The 19819-nt window shown below is 43.2% G+C and overlaps 2 protein-coding genes across 3 annotated transcripts in view; one reads left to right on the top strand and one right to left on the bottom strand.

Moving 5' to 3' along the window:
- micu3b (mitochondrial calcium uptake family, member 3b) overlaps positions 1-13216 on the bottom strand; it is a 31204-nt gene extending 17988 nt beyond the window's left edge. For both annotated transcript variants that reach the window (XM_084041557.1, XM_084041556.1), the window contains exons 1-4: positions 13085-13216; positions 7384-7522; positions 4003-4037; positions 3031-3109 (exon numbers count right to left, since the gene is read on the bottom strand). In XM_084041557.1, coding sequence (XP_083897683.1) covers positions 3031-3109; positions 4003-4037; positions 7384-7432 — 163 coding nt within the window. In that variant the 5' untranslated portion in view covers positions 7433-7522; positions 13085-13216. The remainder of the gene's footprint in view (positions 1-3030; positions 3110-4002; positions 4038-7383; positions 7523-13084) is intronic.
- Positions 13217-16226: 3010 nt separating this feature from the next.
- Positions 16227-19350, top strand: fgf20b (fibroblast growth factor 20b; the record flags this gene model as incomplete). Its single annotated transcript, XM_084040983.1, has 3 exons — positions 16227-16575; positions 17185-17288; positions 19024-19350. The coding sequence occupies 3 exons, from the start codon at positions 16227-16229 to the stop codon at positions 19267-19269; spliced, it is 699 nt and encodes a 232-aa protein (XP_083897109.1). The 3' UTR covers positions 19270-19350.
- Between the last annotated feature and the right edge of the window lie 469 nt (positions 19351-19819).

Raw genomic sequence — 19819 nt, 5'->3', positions numbered from 1 at the left:
ATGTTATTGGACTCTAATTGTTGATTATTAACCACCTATTTTATACTTCGGCTATTCAAAATTAGCGTCACATGTTCATTTTTGGGGGTCCTTGACATGACAAAGTTTGAGCCTCAAATGAATAAATCACCACCTCTCTCTCTCTCTCTCTCTCTCTCTCTCTCTCTCTCTCTTTCTCTGATAACATCTTAAAAGGTGCTTTTTTTATTCCCGGCCTGTGCTCTTCCCCTCCTCTCTCACAAGAAACAGAGGCTTTAACAACTCAGCCTGATCCATCTTGCACACAAAACCCAAACAAATGTAAAGCCTGCTGCCTTCTGATCACCTTCTTGTTTGGATAACACCGTGTAAAACATTCTCAAGTGATCTGTCACCGATCGAGACCGCCTGATTTAGCTTTTGTGTCGGGCTTTGTGTCCTAGACACGCCGCCCCCTTTGTTGTATGTGATGTGACACACACGAGAAGGAAAGAGTAACTGTCAGAGGCTCATCTCAGCAGACTGAGGAGGGGCCGGCCGCCTAGCTGCCTGCCTCTCTCTCTCTCTGAAAGCATTCCCAAGCCTTTGTTTTGCTGCAGAAGATAGAGAATTGAAGCGCAGATAGTTCTGGGTGACTGCTCCAGGTGTTATGGGAAAAAGATTCAGGTATGGGGTTTGCTTCAGGGAGATCTTCTTTTTTTTTTTTAAAGAGGATCCTGAAAGGAATACTCCCCCCCCCCCTGAATAAACAAAGATAGACTGATCTTTTGCATGCTCTGTTTCCATAATTTGTTTGTGAAGTCTACTGAAGAACGCATCAGACAACAAACACATGTTTGTAGATGTGTGGCAGAGGCACAGAGCACTGCAGGGAGGCCACAGTAAAAGTAAAGCCACAGCGCGATGCCTGTGTATTACTCATGCTATACGCTAGAGCCCGGCCGATATATCGGTTTAGGCAATATATCGCCCATTATTTGACTTTTCTGACGACATCGGTATCAGCAATTATGCAGCCAATGTTGCCCACATAAAAAGAAACAAGTTCAGAAATATAATATAGATTGGCTATTTTAGGACAATTATGAACATTTTTTAATAGGGTTTTTAGTATCATGTATTTAATATGTACTGGTTTGTTTGTTCATTGTATAATTAAAGCAAAATGTTTTTCAAATTGATTTCAAGATTATGTACCTTTTCTTTTTTTCTTTTTTTTTTTTGTACAAAATATAGATAATCAGTGGTCTGGGACTCTCCAAAATCAGGATCAGCATCGGACCCAAAAACCTGGCATCGTAGGGGGCATCTGCTGTACACAGTGATGCACCAGCTGGCACCGAAACGTGAAATAAATCCACATCAGAGATGTACAGCGGTGCGGCCTCATAAGTGGAAAAGTTAATCTAGAAATCAGCCGTGACGAGACGCAACAATCCGCTCATCTCTGTTTGACACGAACGAGCCTGACAGTGACAACACGTCTCTGAGGCTTCAAAGACCTTTTCCTAAAGCTCAAATGGAGTTGAGGAGGAGAGGGGGGGGGGGGGAGAAAAAAATAACTTTTAAGATTCCAACCATGTCTCATCTTCTATATACCACACACCTTCACTGTGGGAGAGAAAAGCCCCTTCCACCACCATCACCCACCACCGCCACCACCAGCCCAAGTAGATGTTATTTAGACAATACAATGGATTCCACAGAAACACTTCATACAGAGTGGCTGTCGGACCCGGAGATGTAATCCAACGCCGTTCTTAAAGCTTCATAATGTCCGTGGCGTTCAGGGGGGGGGGGGGGGGGGGGGCTGGGGGCTGGCCGGTGGGACATGCCTCGACACAAACAAGGTTCAAACAGCTCCTTCATTCTCTTAAAGCCAAGCTTTGTTCACAGATCAATCCAGTCCTCCTTTTTTCCTCAACAAAGCCGCGACGTTTAGCAGCAAAGGATTAAAAGCCCCCACATCCCAACGTTGGCACTTAGTTAAAGCAACAGAGAGAGATAGAGAGAGAGAGAGAGAGAGAGAGAGAAAGAGAAAGAGAAAGAGAGAGAGAAAGAGACGATGCACCAGCACTACCTGTCTCATCTGAGACACACACGCACTATCTGCTACTATCTTCTACGGCAACGATTCACAACCTCTGAATGGGCCGTAAGGATGTTGCAAGTGGGTCCCGAAATTGTTATGATAATAAAACATTAATATTAGAAAAGTCTTGTCTGTTTGGCGGTACAGTAGTTCAAAATTGCACATGTTGCACATAATCACAACTTGTATTTTTGGGTCATTATAATGGTCAAACATCATCATACGACATTGTGAGATTGTAGATCGGCTATTCTCACTTTGAAATAGGGCTTAAGTGGTTCATTCGTTATGCATTTTTGTAAGTTTGGGTCTCGAGCTGAAAAGGTTTGGGAACCACTGATCTAAACAGATTGACTGAAGGATGTTATTTAAAGCTAACACTCTGGGTATGTTCTGGATCAGAGGTTCCCAAACGTTTTGGTTCGAGACCCAAAAGGGATCATTTGACTAGTGAAAATAGCCAATCTACAAGCTCACAACGTGTCGCATCGCGACACGTTGTGAGCTTATAGATCTGCTATTTTCACTAGGCTACTCCTTAAAAGTTTCTTTCTTTTTTTTAGTTCTTTGAAAAATTTTCTTTTGAAAAATGTTTAAAATTCTTGTTATCTCTGAATATTTTAGATTTTCCTTTTTTGTTCATTTGAACTAATTTTAAAAAAGTAGGAAATGTAAAAAAAAATAAAGGATATTTACTCGCAACCCCAACGGGTCCCGACCCAGTGTAAGGAAAACACTGTTCCGGATTATATACAACACTGCACGGATCCATGGACACAATCTGAACAAGGGCTATAAAGCTTGAAAAACAATAGTTTAATAAGAGAAAAAAAAAAGATAGAGAAAGTGAAATAAAAGCCTGAAAGGATATGATTTCTTAGGTAATGTGATTTATGTGTGCAGCTGCGTTGCGTCACGGCGCGTGTCAATAGATAAAAGTCATAGATAGATTAACTTACCACGCTCACGAAGGTTTCTGAACATGTTGGATGATCCTTTCCAAACAGGTGGGGTGTCCGCCAGCATCTTCTCCAATTCCTTCAACAGGGGAGAGAAGAAAACATCTATAAGCTTGTAGATCTGCTATTTTTTGAAAAATCTTGACAAATTAAGTGCAAATATTTGACTATGTATATTTTTTAAAGGGAACATTTGTAACTCAAATCTCTCTGGGGGGGGGGTTCAAAATATTTTGAGATGGGGGTCCGCGGCCAAATACATCATTTTGGGTGGTCCATGACATAAGAAAATGTTGAGAACCTTGTTCTCAACAATTTGCGGGCTTTAAGGGCTGCAAACCGAGATAGCGCTACATTGGTAGCACCGCTCACCTCGCTGATGAAGCAAAAACAACATATTTTGCAGCCCCCTCATCCATTGGACAGTATCAGTCACCAGAACCAGGGACGTGCGTTTTCAATGAGTCTAACATGGTTCAAATGGATAACAAATATCTAAATGTTGAATCAAGTGACGTTTTAAAGTGAAATACCCCTTTAAACACTAGCGTTCCTATTCTGGGGCTTTACTCTGGCGTAGTAATCACACATAATGAGAATCTTCTACTCAAGTTCAACAGGGATGAACTTAGCCTGGTTCCAGACAAATCTGCCATTGCAAAAAAAGAATTATTTGCCCTCGGCAGATTAGGTCTGGCCCCTCTCAATAGAGATTTTATTTCTCTCCCTCCGAAGTTGTGAGGGACCAATCAGAGCCCAGTATGCAAATATGCGGCGGGTTTATCACCAGCGGCATTTTTTTTATTTGCCCCTCGGAAATGCAGGTTCCACACAGAGATTCCAGACTAATATCTACGCAGTGATATTAGTCTGGCCATGCCAGGCTAGGATGAACTCATTAGACTTTACACTTTTTAAGTGCTTTCATGTGAGCATGAGAGACAGCTGTACAGTGCAACAGAACAAACGCACCTTTCTTGTGAGGCTCTTCCATGTTGACCTGCTACCTGGAAATAAGAAGTGATGAACAGTTAGTGTTAGCAGGTGATAATGTCTGTTTAACCACTTCAACCCCAAGCGTCCATATTCTGGGGGGAACGTGAGCCAAAAGTAGCAGATCTGACTCAGACCTGCTACTTTTAGCTTATGTTCCCCCCAGATCATCCGAGCTTGTAGATCGGCTATTTTTGGCAAAGAGATTAGGGGTAGACAGAAAAGAAGCGGTCCAAGTACAGAGACAACTCGGGTGCACTTCACTAAGTCTAGAGGATTTAACCCATTGAGACTTGAGGCCGATTCAAAAAATGTTTTCTAAATCCAAAAAATATATATAAAAAAAATTCATTCATGATTTTTCAAAAATAGCAGATCTACAAGCTCATAGCATGAGCTTGTAGATCTGCTATTTTTGAATAGCCAAAGCAATCTAAAATGACACAGACGCGTCCCCGGTCTTAATGGGTTAATAACACGCGCTTACTAAACACTTTCAATCTGGCATCCCTAGTTTTGGCACATCATTATTATTATTATTAAGATATTTTTTTTAAATGGGGTTATTGCTGCTTGTGCGTGCGTGCGTGCGTGCGTGCGTGCGTGCGTGCGTGCGTGCGTGCGTGCGTGCGTGCGTGCGTGCGTGCGTGCGTGCGACACTAAAGAGAGTGCACACGCACACACACACACGCGCGCGCGTGCGCAGCATCAACAACATGAGGTGTGTAATTGCAGCACTGAGGCATTCCAGTGATCTATAAAAGCTGATAAGAGCCACCTGGCGGGGTCAATGACATGACGACCATCCTGATAACAATGACTATTACTCTGTACTGACACACTGGAAATGACTTATGATGACTCTGAGTGTCGACACTGTGCTGAATGAACGTGAATGAATACAGTAACTTTACTCTGGTTCTGCTGTTCACCACCTGAAACCCAGCTTTTGGCGAGAGAGATTGGGTGTAAACCAGGGGTCTTCAATGTTTTCAGGCCAAGGACCCCCTAGCTGAGAGAGAGATGAAGAAGGGACCCCCACTATATATTGTATAAAATTGTGTTTTTCACTTTTTCATAGATCTCATACATAGCTTCATAAGACGTGTTTGACAGCACTATCATGTTTGATTTGTGATGTGTATTTTCAGGCAAACTTTTACTTAGTTGACATTCTGTACTTAGTCTGCTCTTTTATCCCTCTATACACCAAACCTCTTTGCCGAAAATAGCTGATCTACAAGCTCACAACGCCTTCTGGCTAAAGTTCTCCTCAGAATGGGGATGCTTGGGTTCAAGTGGTTAATGCAAAACAAGTATTCAATCAGACGAAGATTTGGCGCCCCCCCTGTAGTAACTCTGAACCCCCTGCTGGTAACACCCCCCAAGGACCCCTGGGACCCCTAGGACCCCACTTTGAGAACCAATGGCTGGATATCGCCAGCCAAGCGCTTGTAGACAGGTCCACAGAAATAAAACTAAGCATATTATTTTCTATCAATTACACACCCCATTAGCGCATTCCTAAGCCAATAATTTGGCGACCGGTGTAGACTCAAAGAGTCTCCTAAGAGAATCCTAAGGGAATGTTTTTTTTGGTCAAATAAAGCCTTTATTAATTAAGGGTGTTGCACAAAAACCCTTGAAAATAGCAGATTTAAAGCACACAACTTATAGATTGGCTATTTTCACTATTTAAAATCGTTTTACAAAATAATAATGAAAAAGGAACGGATTTGGTCATAGAAGGTTTCCACCCAATAGCAACGATATATATATTATTTTGAAGCACTTCTTGATTTATTTGATTAATTGAAAAAACAATCGACAGAATAGTCGGTATAAAATTATCTATATTTGCAGCCCTAAATCTCTATATATATTCATATAAATCATCATTTTAAATAAAAGAATGGATAGCTGCGGCTCTATCGTGAACATTTAGTTCACTGTATCACCAGACATGAAACCATAACATGGCCATGTTCAAGGCCTTCCTAAACGTCAACAAATCTCTCTTTTTACAACCACAGTAATAACCATAAAACACCACCACCAAGTGCACAATTTCCTCACACGCTCACGCCAGAAACCAACGCATGCTATTCTTCACATTGCCGTTACACATGCCGGCGCGCGTCTAAACTATTAACAGGTCACAGGATATCAATTATAACGAGCCAACTGTAAACATACAATTGATATCTACGATTCAAAGGTGAACGGCACGTTTTCACGTGTTGTTGTTTTGGTGTGCGGGTCGTTGTGAGCTCGTTGCCACATAAATGAGCCATAAAGGAGAGTCTGCTGGTAAAGATGTGTATCTTTATGCAGGTGTTATGACTGTAGCAGCCAAGTGGTGGAAAGTAACTAAGTACATTTACTCTGGTATTGTTGTACCTAAGTACAGTTTTGAGGGGTTACATTTACTTTAATTGATTATGTCAATTTTTGTTATACTTAAAAGTACTCCATTACATCTCAAATTTTACTCCACTACAATTATAGCATTAGTTACGAGTTACTTTGCAGATTCAAACACACATTAACCACTATTTTATACTTGGGCTATTTCCTAAAAAGTTTGAAAAAAATTGAAACATTTAAAAAAAGAAAGTCTTTGGTACTGTAAGTATATTTTGATGCCAATACTTTTACACTTTTACTCAAGTCAAATTTTGAATACAGGACTTTTACTTGTAAGATTATTTTTATATTGTGGTATTGATATCTGAGTACTTCTCCTGTGTCACTTCACAGGTCCTCTACACCCAAGACAAACAATAGAAAAGCAAGACTCCGCTTTACTTCCCGTATATGTGTGACATAGGTGGTCGCCCCTTTTTCAGAGACCAGAAGTAGGTTGTAAGTCTAGAAAGGAACGTGAACACAGCTTCCGACCCATTCTTTAGCCCCATGCATGGTCACTGAACTAAATATTGGACCCATTCTTCACAAGCCATACATGTTCCGAACATTCGGACACTAAGCTGGCTTTTTTCAGAGCAAAAAAAAACAGGAGAAAATCTACTTTGATACCGACCTTTCTCTGTCCCAGCAACGGACCCTCGTGAGATCTAGCATCTAGCAACAGTAATCATAGGACATTGGCGAGATCTTAGGACAATTTCGCACCTAGTGGCGAAGAGTGGGATGGCGTATCTTCCTAAAATATGCAACATTGTCCACATCCAGCAGAGTTGAGAGAACACCAACCCTTTTAACATCATCTACCATCATACTTAGGGTTGCAACACTTAATCAAAGAAATACATTTCTTTGTGTTATTTAAAAAACAAGAAATCGATAATGGATCATTTCATAAAAATAATGGATTGTGACATGGTGACAGACACTTACTCTTGGGTTGGGACATGGTGACAGACTCGATGAAGTTGAGTGGGGTCATGTAGAGTTGACCCTCCAACTCTACGGAGCTGAACTGATAGAACCTCCTCTCATGAGCCGACCTGTGTATCTCTCCATCATCCTCCACAACCTGGAATCACAGGCACGCACGCACGCACGCATGCACACATGCACACACACACACAGAATCTGAATATTTAGCTTAATTTGTCACATCACAGTTTTACAGGTGTAAAGACGTGGGTGAAACACTTTTTTCACACGCACCAATGGGCTCCATCATTTTGTAGTATTCCGTGAGAAGATGTGAGAAGTGTGTGCATGCGTACACACACAGAAACGCACTTGGTGTGTGCGTGAACCACCACACGCACACACTTTATGAAACATTGCAAAAACATTTCAGGAGCGATAATACACCCTGAAAGATGGACTCCACTTTTCATAAAACCCAAAGTAGGTCTTCTCTTGTCACGAAAAGCCTCCATCACATCACATCACATCACATGGACCCAACAAAGAGGCCTGCAGTGCTTTGGGTCCAGTAATGGGACTGGCTGCGTGTTATGTCAGATAATGTCCCTACAAATGTTCAGACCCAGAGCAGATCTGAAGGCTGGACGGGTGAAGACAGAGTCCATCTCTCTGTCAGGTGGCAGGATGCCAGCTCAACCGGGCATGGATAGCAAACACCCAGGGAATGTGTGCCCCCCTCTTGCTTAACCATTAAGCCCCTCTAATGCCCCCCCCCCCCCCCCCCCCTCGTTGCCTCTCCTCAAATGTCAGTCCCTCGGCCAAGGCCCCGTGCGTCCAGTTCCCCGTTTATGTCCGTGGATTCCTGACTGTGTCTCTTCTAGTCACCAGTCAAGGTTGGCTCACTTGTACCATGTAATACAGTTGTTCCAAAACGTGGTAGCGCGGTCCCCGGGCCGTACTTTGAGAACCACTGCTGTAGCGTAATGGTTTTTACATGCTTTACATAAACTACAGCGCGTCACGGGCTTTTCCCCAATGTCAGCACACGCCAGAGATAAAGAGACTTGCTAATATGTTCTGTTCAGTAAATATAGCTTCCCTCTGCAGTTATGTTTGGGCTGAACGCCTTTATATTTTATACGTTGGCTGTTCAAATATGGCAGATCTACAAGCTCTACAGCGTGTCACATGCTATTTTTTGCACATTTTTGAAAAATCTTGAAAGTGTTTGAAACATTTCGAATAATTTCGTATTTTTAAACACAAATCTCTTCTCTTCTGTGGGGTCCCTGTCACAAAACATTTCTAGATGGGGGTCAGCGCAGCGGACAAATATATATCAATTTGGGGGTCCTTGACATGAAAAAGTTTGAGAACCACCGTTACAGTCTGTAGCTGTACAAACCAGGGGCGGCCCACAGCTGAGTGGGTAGATAGGTGTCTGGAAATCACAAGGTCCCCGGTTCACCGCCACCCACTGCTCCTAATAAAACAAAAATAAAATACCCAAAGGAGGCGGCCATAGCTGAGTGGTTAGGGAGCCAGAGGCCCTGGTTGCCCCAGGTTCGATTCCAGGCCAGGCCAGCATATGTGTCGATGAAATGAAATTTGTCCCTGAGCAAGACTCTTAACCCCTAATTGCTCACAGGTTCTCATTGGAAACAAGACCGCAAGGACTTTCATGAACGACCTGTTAAAAGGAATTATCCTTATTATCCTAGTAGGGGACTAAATGATTATTCATTCTATCTATCCGTTCATGGATGATAGATGATAGAAACAGTTTGCCCATATTACTGGTGACATTTTTGTATATGATACTTATGCATATATTTATATATATTAGTAGTTTGTGCATTATGCTACCCAGGTCAGTCCAAGTGCAGATGGCCAGGCCAGATTAGTTGGGTCATTTATGGCACTTCCGTGACCGCGGAGAGCGAAGGTCCGTTTCTCAATGGATTTGTCATCTAGGAGGGTTATTAAACAAATTTAGCCGGGGTGTCTTTTTTAAAACGGCGGGGAAAATTTGTGGGAGACCAAAATCCAAAATGGCTGCCGTGAAAATGAACTTTTTAATGGTTTGACCTACAATGATGCACAATACATGGTTTCAGAGCTTATTTTGGTCAAGGAATACATATATGGTGTTTATATAATGATTTGACCTATTGTCGACCTTCAAATGCAAGATGGCTGCCAATTATGAGCTCCAAAAGGGAGTTTTTTCAAAATCGTCACAGAGCCTTCATATTAGGCTCAAATGAAAGCTCTGCTCATGATGAGTTGAATAATATACAGTATAAGTACACAGAAGTAATCTCTGAGGTCAATAAAGTCAATGTTTGTGTGTAAACAGCAGTTGCTGATTTGCGGTTTCCCATTAAATAGGGTAGGCTACTGAGAATATGGTGTCCAGTTCATCCCATCACATTTTCATAATGAACCAAAAATAAATGAGCTCTATAGCCTAACATAAAATAGTATTCTGTATGCAAAGCTAGAAAGGTTAGTTGCTTGAGGTGAATTTAAAGGTCAACTCATTTGTCACCCTTATTTTGTAGTATTGCTCCCAGTGTTTCCTGTCTGTCTTCCTTGCCTTGTCTAACCAGTCTTGTGATTTTGTCAGTGTTTCCACCTGTGTCCTCCTAGTCCCCGAGCCTATCCCAGTGTTGATTGTCAGTTGAGTTCACCTGTGTCCTGTTAATCCCTGTATATTTAAGCCCTGTGTTTACACTGTGGTCTTGTTGGTCTGTTGTCATGCGAGGTGAGGTTTTTAGTTGTTGTTCTTTGTGCTCAAGAATCTTGGACATTAGAGCGTCTGCCATTCCAGAGCCCTTGAATCGCTTGTAGATGGCATAGATGTAGGACATCAGCTGGTGGAAAGTTACGAGGATTGGGAGGATGTCCTTGAACATTAATGGATTCTCCGCCTTGAGCTGAGTGAACGTCTTGTAGGTGGGCAGGTGACCAACAAGAAAGGAGAATGGAATATTCTTCTGCCGCATGGCCTCCACATGTTTCACCATTATGTCATTCACCACTGACTTGCTTGGAGGTTCATTGTATGTTGTGTGGTAATTAGGCATGCTCTTGTTGGGTGGTGGATGACAGCAGGACTGGGCACCACTGTATCCTGGAACTCGCTGCTCTTCAGGTGGTGGTCTTCTGCCATGATTGTCTACACGAGACAGTGCATGTATTACAGAGCGAGCACGCTGCGGAGCTGACCCATCCACTGGTGGATCTACCCTGGGACAAGCAGGTGACTCACTCTTGCTACCAGGGGGGGCATCTGTACTGGCAAACCTTTGTCAGTTCCGCACACTTCTGCTTTAGCTGTGCAGAGATTTCCTTCTTCTTGGTGAGCGTTTCAGCAGTCTCTTTGCCTGGTTTCTTTTCATAGCTCTCTGGCTGCATGTACATGACATTTGTTCGATGGACTGCTGTAGAGTCACCTGTCATAGTGTCAATCTTGAAGTTGTCATTGTCGATGATCACGATAGCTGGCTTGCTGTCTGCGATCTTGTGTGGGCAGGTTGCTGATGCCTCCACATCCATCAGAGCCCAATGGTCATAGAGGAGCAGTTTGTCTGCAAAGCTGATGCAGACACCGCTCTTGTGCAGAGTGTCTACCAGATCTTTACTCCTTGTCATGCCATGGACATTTACTCCCAGGTTGATAGCAGAGCTCCGCAGTGTGCTCGCTCTGTGATACATGCACTGTCTCGTGTAGACAATCATGGTACAAGACCACCACCTGAAGAGCAGCGAGTTCCAGGATACAGTGGTGCCCAGTCCTGCTGTCATCCACCACCCAACAAGAGCAAGCCTTATTACCACACAACATACAATGAACCTTCAAGTCAGTCAGTGGTGAATGACATCATGGTGGAACATGTGGAGGCCATGTGGCAGAAGAATATTCCATTCTCCTTTCTTGTTGGTGACCTGCCCACCTACAAGATGCTCACTGAGCTCAAGGCAGAGAATCCAGAAATGTTCAAGGACATCCTCCTAATCCTCGTACCTCCAGCTGATGTCCTACAGTACATCTATGCCATCTACTAGCGATTCAAGGGCTCTGGAATGGCAGACACTCTGGTTACAGCAGGGGTAGTAGTGGAGGGGTTGGTAGACCAAGCACTACGAGGAAAGCACTACAGACAGGGCGTGCTGTGCATCCTGCTCTGGCGAGAGGTTCTTATCCAAAATCACTTCCAAGATTCTTGAGCGCAAAGAACAACGACTAAAAATCTCACATGACAAAGGTCTACAGACCAATAAGAACACAATGCAATCACAGGGCTTAAATAGACAGGGATTAACAGGACACAGGTGAACTCAACTGACAATCAACACTGGGATAGGCTGGGGGACTAGGAGGACACAGGTGGAAACACTGACAAAATCACAAGACTGGTTAGACAAGGCAAGGAAGACAGACAGGAAACACTGGGAGCAATACTACAAAATAAGGGTGACAAATGAGTTGACCTTTAAATTCACCTCAAGCAACTAACCTTTCTAGCTTTGCATACAGAATACTATTTTATGTTAGGCTATAGAGCTCATTTATTTTTGGTTCATTATGAAAATGTGATGGGATGAACTGGACACCATATTCTCAGTAGCCTACCCTATTTAATGGGAAACCGCAAATCAGCAACTGCTGTTTACACACAAACATTGACTTTATTGACCTCAGAGATTACTTCTGTGTACTTATACTGTATATTATTCAACTCATCATGAGCAGAGCTTTCATTTGAGCCTAATATGAAGGCTCTGTGACGATTTTGAAAAAACTCCCTTTTGGAGCTCATAATTGGCAGCCATCTTGCATTTGAAGGTCGACAATAGGTCAAATCATTATATAAACCCCATATATGTATTCCTTGACCAAAATAAGCTCTGAAACCATGTATTGTGCATCATTGTAGGTCAAACCATTAAAAAGTTCATTTTCACGGCAGCCATTTTGGATTTTGGTCTCCCACAAATTTTCCCCGCCGTTTTAAAAAAGACACCCCGGCTAAATTTGTTTAATAACCCTCCTAGATGACAAATCCATTGAGAAACGGACCTTCGCTCTCCGCGGTCACGGAAGTGCCATAAATGACCCAACTAGATTGTGTCTTCTATTTTATATATTTTTTGTTCTTATTTTTACTTAATTACTGACAACTAGTTTTCTGCTATGACACGTGATTTGTTATCCATGGGATCAATAGAGGTCTGTCTGTCTGTCTGTCTGTCTGTCTGTCTGTCTGTCTGCCTGTCTGCCTGTCTGTCTACAGGATCTATCTATTTATTTCTGGAGGACAGAAAATGTATCAGAATCTATATTCCCCCTCTTGATTTGTGCACCACAACTATTACTTGACAAACACAGGCCTGCGTATAAAAACTAAAACAAATTCGCAGCTTAGGCCAATATTACTGTTATGCAAATACTGATGTCACGTGATGAACACGCCTTGGGTCGTTTCCCCCCCTTTCAGCACCAAAGGTCGTGGACAGCTCCTATAATAATCCAACCACATCCATGTGTGTACGAAGCGATGGAGCCATATATGATCACTATACAATTCATAGTCGAAATATCGTGTTCTAATATATTATAATCTAATGCATTCGTTGCCTTTGCACAGCACTTATCCCAGCTCCATTGGCTTTAATTGTCACGTTGTCAGCAAAAATGTCGCAACTCTACCTTACTGGTCGCAGCAGAAACTGATGGCAATGGCAGATGTTGTAGAACCCGAGACTCGACGGAGCGGCTAGTAGAAGCACGTGAATGGTGATGATGATCATAATAATAATAGTAATAATAGGCTGCACCGCACGCCCCAGCAGCAGCCACCAGTCTCCACTTCTTTCTTGTCGTGTTCAACGTGTTTTGCTGCTGTTTCCCAAGCGCGATCCTTCCTGGATGTGAGATAATATTGCTGTTCAACGTGGACACGAGCCACCGGCGCACGGCCGCAGCGGCAGACATGATGCTTGTTTATGTTGTGTTCAAGTTACAGCTGAGCTGAGCAGCTGAGCTGAGGGTGGCTGTTCCATCGCGAGAACTGCCGCCCCCGTGTGTGTGTGTGTGTGTGTGTGTGTGTGTGTGTGTGTGTGTGTGTGTGTGTGTGTGTGTGTGTGTGTGTGTGTCCAATACTTTTACTTCTACTCCTTTACATCTCAGAGGCAAATATTGTACTTTTACTCCATTACAATGATTTGAAATCTTTAGTAACTAGTTACTTTTCAGATATAAATTATGATATTATGAAACAAACATTAACCACTTTAGCCCTATTTTATACCTAGGCTATATTTTAGTACTTTTACTTTTGGTACTTTAAGTACATTTTGATGCCAATACTTTTTTACTTTTACTCAAGTACATTTTTAATTCTGGCCTTTTACTTTAAACAAAGAATTTCTATATTGCAGTATTGGTACTTTTACTTAAGTAAATAATTTGAGTACTTTTTCCACCACTGAAATTCGTGAGAGAATGAAGATTCTAAAATTATTGTCTCCGCCAGGCCAAAAGGTATGGCCGAGACTATGTTTTGCACCCTGTCCGTCCCTCCCGTGTGTGTGTAGACATACATGGGTCTGTCTGTGAACAGCTAGTCTCGCGTTACCAGACTGTTGCCTCCCACAATTTACAAATGTTTCAGGCATACTGAGATTGTGGAACAGTAGTCTGGTGACGCGAGACTAGTGAACAGCTAATCTCTGGCACCGCTCCCTGGATGCCAGAGCAGAACCTCCGCCCCAAATTTTTCACATGGGCCTGTTATAGCGCCACCAGGGGGACGATTTTTGCAAAACACATTTTTGGACAGTACTCCTACAGACTTTGTCCAAACATCACGCATATCGGTACACAGTATCTCTATAGTCATTAAACGAAACGGGTCTTTCAGATTTTTCATATTCCATCCGGATTGGCTAAGATTGGCTTCTAAAGTTTGCAGGAGTGCTCTGTTTTGAACAAAATGCCTCAAATCATGAACACAGCGTGCGATGTCCGTGAAATTTTGCATGCACATTCCCACCAGGCCGAGGAAGAAATGCAACTTGAACATTGTCAGCCTCATGGTGGCACTATAATAACCTGACTCTGTCAAATGGAAGAAGCTTGCGACACACATTTTGTTTCACAGCCTACTTCTGAAATCAAATGCAAATGAGATTTACGGAGGGAGGGGGGCTAGCACTATAACAGACCGATTCGTGTTTTCACCTATAACTGTGTACAACTTTGTATGTGCACTCCCTAGAGGCCGAGGAAAAACCTTCTTTTTCACACCTGTCTTTTATAGCTCCACCAGGAGACCAACGTATGTAAAGAAAAAAAAAAGGATAATACTCCTTCAGATTTTATCCACATTTCACGCAAATCGGTACACATGATCTCTATAGTCATGTGATCAAGCTGGATCTGTTTGATTTTTCATATTCCACCCTGATTGGCTAAGATTGATATCTAAAGTTTGCAGGAGTGTCCTGTTTTGAACAAAATGCCGCAAAGCATAGACGCAGTCTGATTGCGGTGAAACTTTGCACACACATAGGCACTGCGTTGAGGACCGAATGCCTTTTAACATTGCATTATAGCGTCACCAGGCCGGTTTTTGAAAAACATATTTTTGGGGCGGTGTAACCGCCCCCTATAAGTGAGTTTTGGACACTGACCAATCCTGCACCGTGATTGGCCAATAGTCTACAACGCAGTCTACACCCCTAACCCTTCCACAGTCAATGCAAATCTATACTTTTGCAAAGTCAGCCAATCACATTACAGCTAGTGTCATCACCACTTCTTTTTTGAATAGCAGTATGGACTTAAAAAAAAGGCAGTCCTTTTTTTTAAGTGAGTCATGTTGTGATGACCACACACCGCCCACTTCACACTGGGTGTGATTTTTTATATTCTCTTACAAATGTTGTCCAAACATCATGCAAATCTCTATATATAGTCAAGTGATCAAGACGGATCCGTCTGATTTTTCATATTCCATCCTGATCTCCTCTCTCTCTCTCTCTCTCTCTCTCTCTCTCTCTCTCTCTCTCTCTCTCTCTCTCTCTCTCTCTCTCTCTCTCTCTCTCTCTCTCTCTCTCTCTCTCTCTCTCTCTCTCTCTCTCTCTCTCTCTCTCTCTGGGAGGAGGAGGAGTGAACAGTCTCTCTGCCAGGGCACGTCTGGTCTGAGCAGTGACAGACAGACAGCCCCGCCCATTACTCTTGCTGTGGGTTTTGCACCTGCCTCTGCACCTCTTCCACTCACAACACAAACCTCTTACCTGTCCTGTCCTACACTGTGACTGTCCTACACTGTCCCACGCCGCAGAACACAGGCTGTGTGTGGACGCACACTGACTGATCTCGCTGTGTGAACAGGTAGGCTACACTACACGCGACGCAAGCAGCAGAGTTGAATCAAACGTGGGCTGATCATCACCAGTGTGACAGGTTGGTGGTACCTTTTCAACTGATGAAGACGCAACGACGGAGGTGACATTTGTGGAGCACAAGCGTTTTTCTTTTACGCCCGACCGTGGAGTTTTACGCCAAGGGAATCGACCGCACAAAAGCAGCCCGTCTGTCTTTTTGCACAACGAGGACATGCGATAAAGTGGCTGATGATGTGGGGAATAAACATGCAGTGAAGTGACAGTGGCGACCAGGTAAGGACATCCATCCAGGACATCCACACTTTAATTTTTTTTTTTTTTTTTTTTTTTGCAGAAAAGCCCAAAACAAATCGTATTTTAAAAAAAAGGAAAATACCCACACTTTAACTTTATCCGCTCGTATCCTCCGACTCTTGACGCGCAGGGAGGGTTTGAGGCTGATGGCTGCTGCTCTGGGGGAGGTTGGAGGCTTCTTGCACGGCATGGATCATCATCATCATGCCGGGGTTGGACACGTCGGCTTCGGGTCCCAGTTCCTGCTGAGCAGCGCACTTCATGGGGACGGCGGTGGTGGTGGTGGTGGTGGTGGTGGCGGCCCGTCGTCACTGCTCATACCCGGGTTTGAGCACCTGATCCCCGGGGAGAGGCTGTCCCGCAGCACGGCGGCGGATCTCACGCACCTGAAGGGCATCCTGAGGAGGAGACAGCTGTACTGCAGGACCGGCTTCCATCTGGAGATACTGCCGGACGGCACCGTGCAGGGGACGAGGAAGGACCACAGCCGCTTTGGTAAATGTTTTTACTATCTGACATCTCTATTCAAGTGCCAAAATATAGTTATTATTATTGTTATTGTTATTGTTATTAATCCATCATTATTATTATCATTATTAATTATTATTTGTATTAACCACCTCATGTGGGTGACCGGAGTCCCTCAGGGCTCTATGCTGCTAGTGTATTTTCTGTTTTCTGTTATTGTGGGGAAAGCTTTTTGCTGAAAATAGCAGATCGACAAGCCCACAACGCCAGGCAACGTTGTGAGCTTGTCGATCTGCTATTTTCAGCAAAGGCTTTGCTTTCCCCACAATATGGATGCTGGGGTTTAAGTGGTTAAATCGTTTAAATCTCTATTCAAGTGCCAAACTATTATTATTATTATTATTAATAATAAATAATAATGTGTATTTATTTATTTAATATATTTGGCGTATTAAAACGCTTTCCCCTAAGCTTTAGGCGACTTTATTTATTTACATTATAGCTTTAGTCTCCTGCAACAACAAAGTGCTTTCCTGCTAAGCAGTGTAATGGTTTTGAATGCTGCAGTCTACATGGACATGCAGTCTTTCACCCTTGTGAAAGTACATCCAGAACAACTGCTGTATTCTTCTGCAGGTATTTTGGAATTCATAAGCCTGGCGGTGGGGATGATAAGCATTCGAGGAGTGGACAGTGGATTGTACCTGGGAATGAATGACAAAGGAGAGCTGTATGGATCTGTAAGTACCAAAAGTACTTTTACTTAAGTAAGAGTAGCATTGCCTACAATATAATGTAGAAATGCTCCGTTACAAGTAAAAGTACAAAAGTATTGGCATCAAAATATACTTTTTAAGTCCCAAAGTAAAACTGGTAAAGTTTTTTCAAAATGTGTCAAACCTTTTCGAAAATAGCAGATCTACTAGCTCACAATGCGTTATGATGCTGTGCGTTGTGAGCTTGTACGCTATTTTTCGAATAGCCGCTGTATAGAACAGGGCTTAATTGGTGTTGTATGTTTTGTGATAATAATCAAAATCTGAAAAGTAACTACAGTAGTAACTAAAGTTTTGAAATGATTGTAGCAGAGTAAAATGACATTATTTGCCTCTGAGATGTGTAGTGCAGTAGAAGTATGAGGTATAGAAATATGGAAATACTCACATAAAGTAAAAGTGCCTCAAAAATTGTTACTTAAGGACGGTACTTGAGTAAATGTACTTAGAATTTACACAACTGCTAAAGCCTCATTTATCGTCTCTGTCGGGTGGGGAAAAAAACTGTTACTTTTCACAGTTCAGGAGAAACGTGCCGCTTCGCGCCACATTTCGAGCTTGTAGATCTGCTACTTTTGATGCTTTCGTTGTGACGCTGTAGTATGATCAAGGGCGTTATTCACTAAAAAACACAAAAAGTTAGAATATGGAGATAAGAGGTTTACACTTTTATACTTCAACACACCACCGTGTCACACAACAAAAAATAACCTACTGTCAAGGTAACATCGTTTTCGAAAAAAATCAAAACATTTTTTTTTCAATATTTTTCAAAAATAGCAGATCTACAAGCTCGTAGCGCGGCACTCGGTGCCGCGCTACGAGCTTGTAGATCTGCTATTTTTGAATAGCCAAAGAAATCTAAAGTGACACAGATGCGTTCCAGGTCTTAATGGGTTAACCACGTAAGCCCTATGTACTTAGTTGACCGGGGTCCCCCAGAGCTGTATACTAGGTCTGCTAGTGTTTCGCTCCATACCAAATCTCTTAGCTCACAGGCTTGTAGATCTGCTATAAACAACATTTTCCACTGGCTTTGACCGTAGCTGGAGGAGACTTTTGTATAAAACAGGAAAAAACAATGAATGTACATTCTTAAACGTCATGTTTCACAGCTTATGGCCGAGTCCCAGTGAACCGTAGGTTATTATTATGCACACTGACTGCGGTGGTGTAAAGAAACTAAGTACATTTACTCAAGTACTTTACTTAAGTGCAATTTTGAAGTATGCTACTTTTACTTTACTGGAGTATTTCCTATTTTCAATACTTCTACTTCTACTCCACAAATAGGACAGGACAGGCAAATATTGTACTTTTACACCACTACAATTATTTTAAAACTTTAGTTACTAGTTACTTTTCAGATATAAATTATTATTTTATAAAACATACATTAACCACTTCAGCCCTATTTTATGTATAGGCTATTTGAACATAGCCGATTTACAAGCTTGTGAGCTTGTAGATCTGCTATTTTCAAACATTTTTTGTACTTTTACTTTTGGTACTTTAAGTACATTTTGATACCAATACTTTTGTACTTTTACTCAAGTACATTTTGAATTCCAGACTTTCACTTGTAACAGAGTATTTCTACAATGCAGCATTGATACTTTTACTTAAGTAACAAATGTGAGTACTTTTTCCACCACTGACTGACTGCATTATGCATTATCTTTGTCGTGCGCCCTTTCAGGAGAAGCTGACGGCCGAGTGTGTGTTCCGGGAGCAGTTCGAGGAGAACTGGTACAACACCTACTCGTCCAACCTGTACAAGCACGGCGACAAGGGCACGCGCTACTTCGTGGCGCTCAACAAAGACGGGACGGCGCGCGACGGCGCCAAATCCAGGCGACATCAAAAGTTCACCCACTTCCTGCCCAGGCCCGTGGACCCGGACCGCGTGCCGGAGCTGTACAGAGACATCCTGGGCCACAGCTGAGCACCGCTGGGGGGTTCTGGGGGGTCCGGAACAGGAATAGCTGCTATAACGCTTATACAGCCCCTGACGGGGGCGAGCGGATATGAGAGGTGGAACCCCTACCGGGATGCGACGGCAACGGCGGCTCTTCCGGCTTGTGGGGGGACGACAGTGGAGCCGGTCGAAGCCCACTCTGTACCCGTAAAGCCAAACCGGAGGGGCCGGGGGGGGGGGGGGGGAGGGGGGGCAGGGGCGGGGGGGGTGCCTCTCCTCGGAATGCACAGGGCCGATCTCTCAGCGGCCAGGAAGACAGTCTAGAATGTCTGACATTGTCAACCTGCGCGCCAAGCATGAGGGGGTCGTTTGTTTCAGAGGCCTGCCGACCCCAAGAGTACCTGTGTGGAATAGGAGAAGAGCATGGAGAGAGAGAGAGACAGAGAGAGAGAGAGAGAGAGAGAGAGGGAGAGAGAGAGAGAGAGAGAGAGATGCTGCACGGCGAACGGAGCCAAGGCGCCGGGGTCAGATGCGTCTGTTGGACAGAGTCTCCAGTTGGCATGGAAACCATGGGAAT

Source organism: Gymnoscopelus microlampas, assembly GCF_963454915.1.
Source record: "Gymnoscopelus microlampas genome assembly, chromosome: 18".
Classification (NCBI taxonomy): domain Eukaryota; kingdom Metazoa; phylum Chordata; class Actinopteri; order Myctophiformes; family Myctophidae; genus Gymnoscopelus; species Gymnoscopelus microlampas.
Note: the sequence above shows the minus strand (reverse complement) of the source record. Positions and strands in the feature narration are given on the sequence as shown.